The sequence below is a fragment of the Tetrahymena thermophila genome (assembly GCF_000189635.1).
Source record: "Tetrahymena thermophila SB210 genomic scaffold scf_8254627, whole genome shotgun sequence".
NCBI lineage: Eukaryota > Ciliophora > Oligohymenophorea > Hymenostomatida > Tetrahymenidae > Tetrahymena > Tetrahymena thermophila.
Genome location: NW_002476396.1, coordinates 176,318 through 191,000, shown reverse-complemented (window position 1 = coordinate 191,000; position 14,683 = coordinate 176,318). Strand labels below are relative to the sequence as shown.

Sequence of the window (14,683 nt, the reverse complement as noted above, 5' to 3'; positions counted from 1 at the left end):
AAAAGAAATCACAAAAAAGTTAATGGAACGAATATTCATTATTAAATTTGAATATTTCTATTTAAAATGTTTACTTAAAAATATTAGGAACTAGGGATTGGATATAAAGGATAATGAGAATGCGAACTGACTAGATAGAATAAAATATATTTTTGACATATTTAAGTATATTTTTGTTATTAGATTAATTTTCATATTTTTTAAAATAAATCTAATTACAAAAATAAATGAAAATTCATTAAAAAAATTTACTCATTCTAATAAATTAGCATTCTTAATACTTTCTATATCTTATCTAAATCCTTCAATATCGTCTTTAATACATAATTAAATTAAAAATAAATTTTTAACTTTCTTATTTATTTATTATATATAAATATAATATCTTCTTAAACTGTAATATTTATTGTTTAAAGTACATTATTAGAAAAAATATTATTTTTTTTTGAAGGCAGCAAGCATTTAACTCTATTATTTTTTTAAATATTCCAATTAATTTTTTAGTAGAACCCATACCAGTAGCTAACTATGTTTTTAATTAGCATTTTGTTTTAATTATTAAAAAACAAAAAAATATTTTCTTTAGATTTTTTAATGACGGGCTTACCTAATATTATTAAATTTATAAATTATGATAAATTTAGAGCTTTAATTAAGAACAGCAAAAGATATTTGATTTAAATTTTGTTTTTCCCATTTGAGTTTAAATTAACAAATTTATAAATTATGATTAATTCTGAGCAGAAATTAATTAATTAATAAATAAATAATTATGTAATTATTAGATATTTATTTCATATTTTATTTAAATTTGGTTTTTGCCTTTTGAATTTTAATTAAAAGAAGAAATTTTGAAAAATCTAAATAATTAATTAAATAAATATTTAATAATATAAATTCTAAAAAACAATAATAAAAAAAAGAAACTATTAAAATGGATTTTAACTTAAAAAATAAATACTCTGAGTGGCTTTAAAGCAAACAGTTTGAAGTAAAAAAGAATTCAGATATAACAAAAGAAAGCTATCTAATAGATAATACAAATATTTTAGTTCATACTGCACCTTTAAAAAGTTAGAGATAAAATTATGAATATTTTCACTTTAGAAAAGTTGTGTTTTTGCCAACTCACCTCTATGAGAAGAATACTTTTGAGATTAAAGTAGGAGATAAGGTTATCGATTTACTATAGTGTATGTATGTTGTTACCAAATAAAGTTACATTGATAACACTGTTGTAAAAATACATATCTAAAATTTTACTGATTACACTTAAGATTTACCTTCTTTTGAAGTAAATTGCTTATAAATGGATAACAATAATTTAGATGTTCAAGCAGGAATCCTAGGAGACAAATATCTCGCTTTAGTTATCTAATCAATTGGATAAATTGATATCCATATTTTAAATCTAGACTTATCTTTGGTTTATTAATACAAAAAAGAGCATTCTATTGGAAAAAAAGATACAAGCCATTTTAAATATAATTGTATTGAGAACTTTTTTGATAGCGAGTTAGACTATCATGAACCGGGTTTAATTTACATTCTAGGTACTTAAATAGTAATAAGAATAGACTTAAACAATAAGCAAGTTATTACTAAAGATTTTAATGATTAACATAAAGTCTTGCTTAGATTGATGCCTATAACATAAAGTGAGTTTAAATACTATTTTAAGAATGCCAAAAGTAAATAACTTGAAGGATATAATATTAATGAATAGGAATTCTTGATTTTATTTGTTATCATGAATAATAAAATTTATTAGCTAAATAAGAATAATTTAGAGCTTATTAGATAAACTAACATTAATATTGAAAAAGTTTAAAATAATTTGAAACCTGTATTCTCAGCTTTCCCTATTCCTATTTCAATCAAAGATCGCTAAAGAAAGAAGTTTTCCAAATGGACTTTTTTGATACTTATGAGAAGTAATTCTTACATTTTATCAGATTGGAGAGAATAGAATTTTTTTTAAAAGGAAATGGAAAAATATTATGGTTTAAATTATGAAACAAATACTTAAAGAATCTTTCTTCATTAGGATAGTATCTTTGTACTATTTTAATTAGAATTAATGGATTAAGGTTGGACAAGAAAAGATTCATAAGCCTCGATACAAATCAAAATATCTAAGAAAAAAGGTGAAAGAAATTATGTTAGCAATTTTTAAGTAAATTAGTAGACTTAAAATTTCTACTTTTCTTAAAACTTTTTTATAAAACACTTCTTTCACCCAATACTTTACAAAAACGAGTTAACTTATCCCTGTTATATGGATAAAAAAGTTTATAATTCTCTCTTTGTATCTAATTTCATAGGTTTTCATTCATTCAAAGAACAAGCAGAGAAACAAGCTTAATACTAAATAAAATAGTTAAATGACTCTGATCTTCAAATGCTAATAGACACAAATATGGATTTGTTTACTTTCTAAGATAATCAAAAAATTGTGCTTTACAAAATCAATTAAAATAAAATAACTCCTCAATATTTTGAGCTTCCCTTGCAAAATGATTGGATAATCAGAGAATACTTCTTTAATCGTAGTAGCTTTGAATAATTTTTTATTACCCAAAAAAATTAATCATGTAAAATTAGCTCATATTCATTATCAACTGATGAATATAAGATTCCTTAAATTTAAGAATTGAAAAGCGAAATTACATGTTTTTCATCATTCACATTTGATAGAAAAAGCAACTCTTTATTTTTACCATTGATTTATGACGATGGATTTGGTGAATATTTTTGTATATTTGATGCCAATTAAAAATAAATTATCTAAGAAACAGTTCACAAATGCAAATATACAAAAGGTCTACTTTCTCATTATGATGAAGAAAAAAAGCAGTTTATTTTGCTCTTCTTTAAAAAAATATATAATTCATGTTATTTATATTTTTATCAGTTAAATATGACAACAAGGTTTGATTTTAAGTTTATCAACATGCACAAATTCGAATAAGCTTTCGATATAAACTTACAATCTTAATATCTTAATGTAAAGAAAAGTACATTCAATGTATTAATACCTAATAAACCAAATGTTTTAATTAAATTCAATCAAAATAAAAAATTTGAAATAAAAAAATAAATAAAAAATTGTTTAGCTTAGTAGTATGATTAAGAAAATAAATATGAAATTGATAGGAAAAGATAATATTTTTTCCTAAAAAACATAAAGACCTCTTAAAAAATACTCTATCTCGGTTATTATTCAGGAAGACAATTTCTTATTTAAAACATTCTTAGCCTTTATGATGTGAAATAAAATTCTGTTTAATTTATTAATAAAGACATTATTGTAGAAGATGAACGTCTATAATTAGAACACCATGAATTAGACGTTTAAATACACATCAATCAACTATCTAACGGAATGATCTTTATACACTATGGATAGAATAAAATTAAAATTTTAAAATATTGATAAAAAGGAAATTGTTCTATTTATTTAAGAAAATTCAGTAGTTCTAAATAAATTATTAAGTAAAAAAACTTTTGGATAAACAAATTGTTATATTCAAGCAAGTTTATTTATTTACTTATTTATATATATTTTATGTTTATTTATTGTTTGATGCATTTATTTGAGATTTTAGAGATTTATTTTAATTTGAACTAATAATTAATACTTCGTTTTTATTCATGTATGTAGCCTACCTTAGGGTACTATATATATATATATATATTAAATTTTTTTGATTACAAATGAATTAAATTATTTTTTTAATATTCAAAGCAAACTCTCAAATCAAATAGTAAATTTTGGACACATTTTATTTAATGAATTAAATTTATTTATGCAAATTATAAAAGTAAAATGCATAATTTTATTGGTTTACAATTAAACAGAAGCCAAGTTGAATGTTTTTTAATTATTTATATTTTAAATCTAAAATTTACTCAATCAATATTATTTGAAGGATAGATAATTTTTTTTTACATTATCTTTAATGCAAATTATACAAAAATTTTTGAATGTCTTAATTAATATAGATTGAGTATGATTATGTTTTACAAAAGAAAAATGAGTCTAATTTTAATTTGTAGATAGTAAGCTTTAATCGCATATCTTTTATAAAGAATAAGCTAGCTTTTAACAAATATTAAGAATTGTTACAGAAAAGAGATGATTCATTACTTACCAAATTTTATAAAACAAAAAATTATAAATATTGTTTGCTTATAATTTTTTAGCCTGAATTTATTTAGATCTAAATAGAAAAATTTTTGATTTGATTTGATTAATATAAAATAGAAAGTGTTTATATTAAATTTGAAATTTGATTAAATAAAGATTTGTCTATTGTCTTTCGTTTGAAATGGTATGATTTGTCTACTTTATTTCTTAATTTGCGAAATCAATTATTGTGCTTTGTAAAATACGATGAATTCTATTAATTAAAATAATCAATGCTTAATTTGGATTATTTATAGAGATTTATTTCAAACAAGGCATCAGAAAACATAAGCTTTTTACAGATGGTCCCATTCAAAATTAGCTTTAAGAAATCTTTATATTCCTACATATATATATCAAAATTATAAGGTTCAATTATTTATAATTACAATTCTCAAATAAATTATCTAAATCATTTAAAATGTCAACTGTTCTAAAGTAAGCAAGCATTATTATTAAAAAAAATGCTTTACTCAACAGAAGATCCTACGAGTATTTAAGGGATATCTTTCCTCCATTAATTTCAGCCATATTTAATATAGTAGCAAGTAATAATCTTTTTGACCTTCACTAAAAATTTAAATATTTAAACTTTTTTATAATCTAAACTAAACAAAAGAAAACGCCAGCGCTTTGCAATTCATAGCTGCTTTATATCTACCATTATCCCTTTCTGGGTTTTTAAGATCTTTTGTCTTCAATTTTATTAACGAAAAGTCTGAGAAATACAAAGAAACTCAAAAAGTAACATTTATCTATTCCTTGCTTAATTGTTTTTTAATATTGCTTTTTAATATAAAGATAATGGGACTTAAAGATATTTCTTATAACCTAGGTTGGTTGACATTTAATTTTGGCAAAGCTTTTCTCGTAAAATAGATAGATTTTTCATTTTAAATTGTTTATTAAGAAAAAATATAATAAATTAGATTGGAGTGATTTATTTAGTTCCATGTTTAGCTGCTTAATCATTCTCTGATAGCTCATTAACAGTAGGAGAAATTATTTTGGCATATGCTTTATTTATTTGCGCAGCATTAAGTTAATGCTATATGTACACCACATTCTTTTCTCATCCAAAATTACCATCTGACTTAATAACTCTGATTCACTTGATAGCTTCAGCTTTGCAATATGTTGCAGCCGTAGATACTGTGCAAGAAAGTTAGAATCTGTTAAACCTTTTATCTCTATTTCCATAGACTTGTATAATTTTCATCTTCCTATCAGCTGGATGGAACTCTAGTTAATCAAGTCATAGCTTTAGTTATTCTAAAATGGCAAAAAATTATAGCTATAGTAATGGAATAATGATGCTAGTCATAGATACAATTGTTTACTTCATTTTGTATTTATACTTTGATCAAGTAATTGATTTAAATAAAGCATTATTGATCTAATTATTTAAATTTAAAATAGGTTGTAAAAAATGAATATGGAACTCAGAGGGATGCTCTGTTCTTCATAAATTGGATTTGGAAGAAAAATCCTAAAAACAGCTCTTAAATTTTTAGCTAAAACTAAAAAAAGAATGATGAAGAGATGAATGCTTCTTAAAATGAGATTGATTTTTGCTCAGCAAAGTACAAAGAAGAGTTTTTGAATGTTTAAAATCTTTCTGTGAGTGTCAAAGTGAGAGATTTAGTTAAAAAATTTGGCGATTTTACAGCTGTTGACCATTTATCGCTCACCTTATACGAAAAGCAAATTTTTTGGTAAAACAATTTTCAAAATAAAATTTGATTTTTAAAAAATGTTTTAACTAAAATCTTTAATAGCTTGTTAGGACACAATGGAGCAGGAAAAACTACAACAATATCTTTATTAACTGGGCTACTTTAAAAAAATTAGGGTAAGATAATCATGAATGGCTTAGATTTTGATTAGAATAAAGATCAAATTCGCTAAAATATTGGATTATGTTAGCAAAAGGATGTTTTATATGATAATTTTACAATAGAAGAACACCTTTAATTCATAGGAAGAATCAAAGGAAAAGATGGAGTTGAATTAGAAAATGAAATAAAATATCTTATTAAAAAATGTTAACTTTCGAACGAAGTAGGAAAAACAGCTAAAATTCTTAGTGGAGGAAATAAAAGAAAGCTTTCATTGGCAATGGCACTTGTAAATTATTAAATATATTTAAAAATTTATCTATTTGATAATTTTATATATTGCAAATAAATAACACATTATAATTTTAAATTAATTAATTGATAAAAATAGATTGGAGGATCAAAAATTGTATTTTTGGATGAACCTTCAAGCGGTTTAGATTTTAATGCAAGAAAAGAAATCAAACAAATTCTACTTGAGTTAAAAAAAGAGTAAAGAACAATCATTTTGACTACTCACCATTTGGAAGAGGCAGAAGAATGCTCTGATCGTATTGCAATTATGGCTAAAGGAAAGCTTTTAACTCTTGGCACAAACGAGTTTATCAAAAGAAATTTCGGAGTAGGCTACCATCTCACAATAGCTAAAAAATCTGAAAATTAAATAAACTCATCTTAAAAATCTTAAATAGATTTGAAATAAAATGAAGCACCAGAGATTTCTAAAAAAGAATATCAATTGTCATCAGAAAAATGCAATTAAATTAGATAAATCATAAATTAAATCATCCCAGAAGCAAAGTACAACCCTTAGAGTCAAGTTGGAATAGTTAAATTCACTCTCCCCTTTTCTTCTAAATAGCATTTTTCAAATCTTTTTTCAACTTTAGAGAAAGATAATGAGCTCAATCTCGATCTAGAAGCAAATACTCTTGAAGACGCTTTCATTAACATTGGTATGGATGAAAATAAATATTTAAATCCTTCTGAAAATCAAGTAAAATTATCTTAATTTCACTTTAACAAAACTTCTACTTATTCTTCTTCATTCATTCACCATCTAATTTTCCCTCTAAATAATTTTTACACATTTATTTAATTCTTTACCATAATTCCTTAGCCGCTCTTCCACGCAAATATGTCGAGGACTTAATTTACCAACAATTTTTATAAAAATTCTTCTGCCATAAAATTTAGATATGGCAGTGAAAAAAGATAGAAAGGAATTATGGTATATGTTTCTTATTAAAAATAAGATAAATATATTTGAATTAATTAATATCTTTTTTATCAAAGACTTAGTTGGTTTAAGAAAAATTCACAGATTTCTCTAATATTGCTCTTCCTGAATGCTTAAAAAAGGCTCCCATTTTTGATTTCTTAAACTAAACTTTTGGATGTTTCTAAAGAAAGGTCTTTATAACTATGAGATCAATTTCTATAGTTATAAGCTTCTTTTTACCTCTTTTACTACAATTAGTTGGAGTATTTGTTGCTAATTACGCTATAACAGAGAGTACAGTTAATAATGATAACACAAATCCTGACCAATAAATATCTGTTTAATTCCTCTAAATCATCATTTTCGGTAAAATTTGAATACAATATCTATTCCTTTACTGAATTTATTCTTCAAATTAATAGGAATTTTTGGCATGATCGCATACAATTTTGTTACAACCAGCTTTTGTGGAGTTCCTGTCATGGAGAGAGAATTAAAATTAAGATATTCCCTTAATGTTATGGGATGCAGAAGTTTACCCTACTGGTTGGGAACCTTCATTTTTGATTTTATCTTTATTTCAATCAATCTCTATATCTTCTTCATAATCTGTTTTATAATTGGATTTAACGCAGTTACAGATCATTTTGGCGAATTCTTTGGTTTAACCTAGCTTTTTATCTTCGCAATTATTTGCTAATCTTATTTCCTTTCTTTCTTTTTTGAGAAATCTTAAACAGCTTACAAGGTATTTCATTTAATAATACATTTCCTTCCTTTTTTAACTCATCATTATTTTAAAATTTAATTAGCTTGTTTTCTTTGTCAACTATTTCCTCTTTTATACAATCCCAGCTCTTATTGCTTCTCAGTCAAAAACCGCTTAGGTAAGCTTAATTTATAAAATATTTAATTCAATACTGATTTATTTTTTAATATAAGGGCTTCATGGTACTTATTTCTCCTTATCTTTGCTATAATGTTGGAACTTAGTTAATTTCTTCAGACACTCTACCTTTCAGCAAAGAATATAACGATGCCAATTACCCATCTTGGTAAAATCAAATTTGGTAGTACGTTATCATCCTTCTAGGTTAAGGTATTGTTTATGCTTGGATCGCATTAAGAATTGAACAAAGAACGGAAAAGTTTAAGGCTGATCCTAAAATCGATTACAGTGAATTTGAAAATCAACCTACTCCTGCAGAAGTAGCTGCAGAAGATCATAGAGTCTCTAACATGAATTGTTAAGATAAAATAAAAGTATCTCACCTCTATAAGACTTATAGGATAGATAAAAAGACACCTCCTTATACTGCTATTAAAAATAACTCATTTGGAGTCTAAAATGGAGAAATTTTAGGCTTATTAGGACCTAATGGAGCTGGTAAATCAACAACCTTTAACATTTTAACTTCTCTAATCCCTAAGAGCTAAGGCAGTGTAAAACTCAAAAACATTGAAGTCGAAAGCGGTTTAATGGAGGTTTATTAAGATGTAGGAATTTGCCCACAATTCGATAATTTATATGAAAATTTGACTGTATTTGAACATCTCCGCTTGTTTGGAAGAATTAAAGGCTTAAAAGGAAACGATCTGAAAGAAAGCATAGATTATTTCTTGAAAGTAATGCAATTAGAAGATTACATAAATAGAAAAGCTTCTTAATTGAGTGGAGGTAATAAAAGAAAACTATGTGTTTCTATGGCATTGATTGGAGGTCCAGACATGTAATTCTTTGATGAACCATCATCAGGTGTCGATCCAATTGCAAGAAGGTAAATATAGATAGATTTTTAAAAATAATTTTGAAGCTAATTCTAATATAAATAATTTAGATTTTTATGGAACACTCTCAGTCAAAGTCTAAAATTAAGAAATGGAGCTATTGTTTTAACGACTCACAGCATGGATGAGGCTGAGTGCTTGTGCTCTAAAATTGGTATTCTTATTAATGGTAAGTTTATCTGCTACGGTACTCCTTAATTCCTGAAAGAAAAATATGGAGAAGGCTACAAAATTACTTTTACAGCATAAAAAACAGAAGTTGCCAAATAAGAAGTACTAAAGCAATTCCAATAAGCCAAACTTCTAAATGACCAGTCTGACAATTAACAAATTGCTCTTATCTTACCTTACTAAAATTTCTCTTTAAGCAATACATTTGATTTCTTTGAAAATAATCTCTGCTTAAAGTAAGGCTTGATAAGTGACTTTTAAATCTCCTAAAGCTCACTTGCCTCAATTTTCGTTTACTTCTCACAGTTCTAACAAAATAAATCATAATGAAATAAAATATATTTACTATATAATTAATTAATATCTTAATTTATAAAGTATATTATTTATATATATCACTGTTTTTATTATTTTATATTTCAATTACTTCTATATTTTTTCATGCTTCCTTTTACTTGACTTCATTTATTTTATTAAAAGTAGTTTGATATTTTTGATTATCACTTATTTAAAATTAATTAATTTCATTTATAAATTTTACAATGAGAAAATAAATATCTTTACAAAATCAGGTTGATAAAAAAAATTATAAAATAGAAAGTGTAAAATTAGCTTAAAATCACAAAAATTAAATATTTTAATTACAATATAAAAATAATAATAAGTCTATTTATTTATCTATCTATCTATGTATATTTTAGGTTAAATTATACAATTGCAATATATAAAATAATTAATTATACATATTATATTCTAATATTCAAATATTTTATATTTTATTAAAAGTAGTTTGATATTTTTGATTATCACTTATTTAAAATTAATTAATTTCATTTATAAATTTTGCAATAAGAAAATATCTTTAAAAAATCAGGTTGATAAAAAAAATTATAAAATAGAAAGTGTAAAATTAGCTTAAAATCACAAAAATTAAATATTTTAATTACAATATAAAAATAATAATAAGTCTATTTATTTATCTATTTATATATATTTTAAGTTAAATTATACAATTGCAATATATAAAATAATTATACATATTATATTCTAAAATTCAAATATTTTATATTATTCATCATTTTTCACAAATTGTCTGTCTGTCTGTCTATCACCATCAGATAATTATTTCAAAGACAACTAATCTTTTAGATTTGAGACATTTGCTTTTAAATTTCAATTATTATTATTATTCATTGATTTAGTTTTTTCTTTTATTATAAATTAGAATAAATTACTAAAAATTAAAAATTATATTTTAAATTAATAAATAAAAAAATATTAGAAGAATAATAAAAAAAAGTAAAAGAAAAAAAATATTAAGCTATCAAATAAATTAAATAATTTTTATTGTTTTAAATTCATTTTTTTATTATAATACCACAATCAAAAATAAATAATTAAACTATTTTACAAAAGATTAAGATTCAAATCTGAGAGGTTAGTACAATTTGCTAAAGAAAGACCTAAGCTTGATGCACCATTTGCACCAATTTAATTATTTCTTTATAAATTTGGAAGAAAAAATATAAAATTAGCTTTTTAATTTGAAGGAAAAAATGAAGAAAATATAAGATATGGATGAAAGATTTAATAATAAAAACAAAAATTTAAAATAAAAAATAACTTAAATTAAGTTATATTGAAAAGAAAAAAACAAACACAATAAATAAGATGAAAAAAATAAATCAAATAAATTAATTTTTATATTTAAAAACATCATCATCCCAACAGACAGAAAAACTGTTTTACTCAAGATAAAGTGCTAAATTTGAGAGCTTAATGAAATTTACTAAAGAAAAACCTAAGCCTGATGCTCCTTTATCACCAATTTAATTAGAACTTTTTTTATATTAAAGATAAAAGATAAAATGTATAATTATTTACTCAGAAGGAAAAAATAATAAATTAATCAATTTATAATAAAAGCAAATGTTGAAAATAAAAATTGGTTAAATAAGATTGATAGATAGATAGATAGATAGATAGATAGATAGATAGATAGATAGATAGATAGATAGATAAGAAAAAAAAAGAAGCACAATAAAACAGATTAAATTTATTTTAATAATTAAAAATATCAGAACCTAAAACAAATAAATTATTTTTACTAAAGTTCAAGTGTTAAATTTGAGAGATTAACACTATTTGCTAAAGCAGATACGAAGCTTGATATTCCTTCATCACCAATTTAATTTCCACTTTTTAAATATTAAAGAAAAAATATATTATTAATAAGTTAGTTAGAAGGAAAAAAATAATAATAATAATTAATGAATTAATTAGTTAATAATAAAAGCAAAATTTGAAAATAGACCAAATAAAAAGCTAATAAACAAATTAATAAATAAATTCATATTTTTTAAATTCATTTTTATATTTAAAAATATCACAGTTCAAAAACAATTAAACTGCTATTACTTAAGATTGAGTGTCAAAATTGTGAGATTAATGCAGTTTGCTAAAGCAAAACCTAATCCTAGTGCACATTTATCACTAAACGGAGTAAATCTTTTTAAATATTGAAAAAAATATATAAAATTAATTGGTTAGTTATTTAGTTATTTAGTTAAAAGGAAAGAATTAAAAAAACCTTTTTAAAATAATAATAAATAATAAAGGCAAAAGGTTTAAAATAAAAAATGAATTAAATTAATAAAGAAAGAAAGAAAGAAAGAAAGAAAGAAAGAAAAAAACATAAACACAATAAAAAAAATAAATCAAATAAAAAACTATTAAATAAATTAAAAGAGCTTTATTAAATTCATTTTTAAAATTAAAATATTGCAATCCAAATTAAAAAAAATGATTTTACTAAAGTCCAAATATCAAATTTTATAGATTAGTTAAATTTGCAAAAGCAGAACCTAAACTTAAGATACCTTCATCACCAATTTTATTGCAACTATTTAAACATTCAATAAAAAATTTATAATTAATTAGCTAGTTAGATAGTTAGAAGGAAAAAATTAAATTATAAAAAATTAATTTATAATAAAAGAAATTGTTGAAAATAAAAAAATAAATAAGTAAAATTAAACAGAATTAAGAACAATTAAAAAGAAAGAGAAAATTAATTCAAATAAAAAGCTATCAAATAAATAAATTAAAAGAGTTTTATTATTTTAAATTAATTTTTATATTAAAAAATATCACAATCCAAAACAAACAAATAAATATATAAACTGTTTTTACGAAAGTCCAAGTTTCAAATTTAAGAGATTAGTGCACTTTCCTAAACCAGAACCTAAGTTTGATGCGCCAAAATCACAAATTTAACTATTACTTTTTAAATATTAAAAAAAAGCATATAATTAATTAGTTAGAAAGTAAAAATGAAGAAAAAACATGAAATAATAAGAAATTAATTAATAATTAAGGAAAAAAGAGTTAATTTAATTAACAAATAAAGAAAAAAATAAATAAATAAAATAAGAAACTTTCAAATAAATTACAGAATTTTATTACTATAAATTCATTTTTATGATTAAAAATATCACAAATCAATACAAATGATATGTTTTTACCTAAGATAAAGTGCCAAATTTGAGAGATTAGTAAAATTTGCTAATGCTGAACCTATGCTTGATGTACCTTCATCACCAATTTAATTGTCACTTTTATTGAAGAAAAAATATTATTATTTAATTAGTTAGTTAGTTAGAAGGAAAAAATTAAGAAAAAGTAAGAAATGAATTATAAAAGTAAAAGTTGAAAATGAAAATGAAAAAAGAGTTAATTTAAGAAAGATTAAAAGAAAAAAAACGCAAGCAAAATAAAAAAAGAAAAAGAAAAAAAATCAAATAATTTAAAAGAGCTTATTGTTTTGAATTCATTTTTTTAATTAAAAATATCATAACCTAAAATAAATAAACTTTTTTTACTATAGTTCGAGTGTCAAATTTGAGAGATTAGTGCAATTAGCTAAACCAGAACATAAGCTTGATGCACCAATTGCCCCGATTTAATTGTTCCTTTTTAAATATTGTAGAAAAAATAAAAATTAATTATATAGTAAGAAGGAAAAATGAATAAACAAACAATATGTAATTAATTATTAGAAAGGAATTAATTAATAATAAAAGCAAAATTTGAAAATTTAAAAACGAGTTAAATTTAAAAGAAAAAAGTAAAAGAAAAAGAAATAAAAAATAAAATTTATCAAATAAATTAAAAGAGTTTAATTGTTTTAAATTCATATTTATTTTAAAAATAACACTATTTAATATAAATAAACTGTTTTACTAAAGTTTAAGCGTCAAAATTTAGAGATTAATGCTATTTGCTAACGCAGAACCTAAGCTTGATGCACCATTTGCCCAGATTTAATTACCTCTATTTAAATATTGAAGAAAAAATATATAATTAGTTAGTAGGAATAAGTATGAAATAATAATAAAATCAAAAGTTGAAAATTTATAAATTAATTAAATTGAGTAAGATAGAGGAATAAAAAATGCAAGAAAAATTAAAAAGAAAAAGAAAAATAAATCAAATAAAAATCTATCTAATATATTTATTAAAAGAGTTTTTTGTTTAAAGTAAATTTTATAATTTTAAATTTCACAATCCAAAAAAAAAATTGCTTTTACTAAAGTTCAAGTACCAACTTTGAAAGATTAGTTAAATTTACTAAAGCAGAACCTAAGCTTGATGCACCTATTGCACCAATTTAATTATAACTTTTTATATATTGATGAAAAAATAAAAAATTAACAAGTTAGTTAGAAGGAAAAAATAAGAAGCGAATTCATTTATTAATAAGAAAAGAAAAAGTTGAAAATAACAAAATGAGTTAAATTAGAGAGAAAGGAAACAAAAAAATAAGCATAATAGAAAAGAAAAAGAAATAAAATATAAAGCTAATTAATTAATTAATAAATTAAAATAGTTTTATTATTTTAAATTCATTTTTATAATTAATGATATCACAATTCATAACAAATAAACTGTTTTACCTAAGAGAAAGTGTCAAATTTGAGAGATTAGTGCAATTTGCTAAAGCAAAACTTAAGTTTGATGCACCAATTGCAGCAATTGAATTGTAACTTTTTAAATATTGAAAAGAAAATATATTATTAATTAATTAATTAATTAGTTATTTTGAAGGAAAAAAGGAAGAAAAAATATGAAATAATGATTTTATTAGGAAAATAATATGAAAAATAAATTGAAAGTTAATTATATTAAAAACATAATTATTAATAATTATTAATTAATAAATTAAACATACCTCAGATTAATATGGAGATCCTAATGAGATTAAAGTGAAGAGTTTAAAAACTTTTTTTATTTATAAAAATAAATTTAAAGTATTCTCATAAAAAATAAATAATTACTTCTTCTAATTTGTTGTAATATTTAAACTTTTATATCATTTATTTATTTATTTATTTTTAAAAAATATTAAATAGCAATTAATCGAAATTTAATTAATAAATTAATTATTAGTGGATAAAAAAGATAAATAAATATATA

At 22.0% G+C, this 14,683-nt stretch overlaps 3 protein-coding genes across 3 annotated transcripts; 2 read left to right on the top strand and 1 right to left on the bottom strand. All coding sequences in view use genetic code 6, as the record gives it.

The window, feature by feature from the left end:
* Positions 1 to 934: 934 nt before the first annotated feature.
* On the top strand, positions 935 to 3,436 carry TTHERM_00862750 (hypothetical protein; the record flags this gene model as incomplete). Its single annotated transcript, XM_001017044.1, has 1 exon — positions 935 to 3,436. The coding sequence occupies one exon, from the start codon at positions 935 to 937 to the stop codon at positions 3,434 to 3,436; it is 2,502 nt and encodes an 833-aa protein (XP_001017044.1).
* A 1,174-nt stretch (positions 3,437 to 4,610) lies between these two features.
* TTHERM_00862740 (transporter family ABC domain protein) lies at positions 4,611 to 9,538 on the top strand (the record flags this gene model as incomplete). The annotated part of the gene is made up of 12 exons (XM_001017043.2): positions 4,611 to 4,737; positions 4,809 to 4,933; positions 4,991 to 5,059; positions 5,119 to 5,556; positions 5,609 to 5,904; positions 5,968 to 6,316; positions 6,419 to 7,024; positions 7,324 to 7,615; positions 7,672 to 7,997; positions 8,062 to 8,136; positions 8,192 to 9,027; positions 9,088 to 9,538. The coding sequence occupies 12 exons, from the start codon at positions 4,611 to 4,613 to the stop codon at positions 9,536 to 9,538; spliced, it is 3,990 nt and encodes a 1,329-aa protein (XP_001017043.2).
* A 784-nt stretch (positions 9,539 to 10,322) lies between these two features.
* Positions 10,323 to 14,583, bottom strand: TTHERM_000862739 (cyclic nucleotide-binding domain protein; the record flags this gene model as incomplete). The annotated part of the gene is made up of 14 exons (XM_012797875.1): positions 10,323 to 10,416; positions 10,620 to 10,709; positions 10,958 to 11,047; positions 11,317 to 11,406; positions 11,627 to 11,716; positions 12,021 to 12,110; positions 12,401 to 12,490; positions 12,733 to 12,822; positions 13,090 to 13,179; positions 13,451 to 13,540; positions 13,798 to 13,887; positions 14,164 to 14,253; positions 14,439 to 14,488; positions 14,545 to 14,583. 14 exons carry the CDS (start codon positions 14,581 to 14,583, stop codon positions 10,323 to 10,325), a joined length of 1,173 nt encoding a protein of 390 aa, XP_012653329.1.
* Between the last annotated feature and the right edge of the window lie 100 nt (positions 14,584 to 14,683).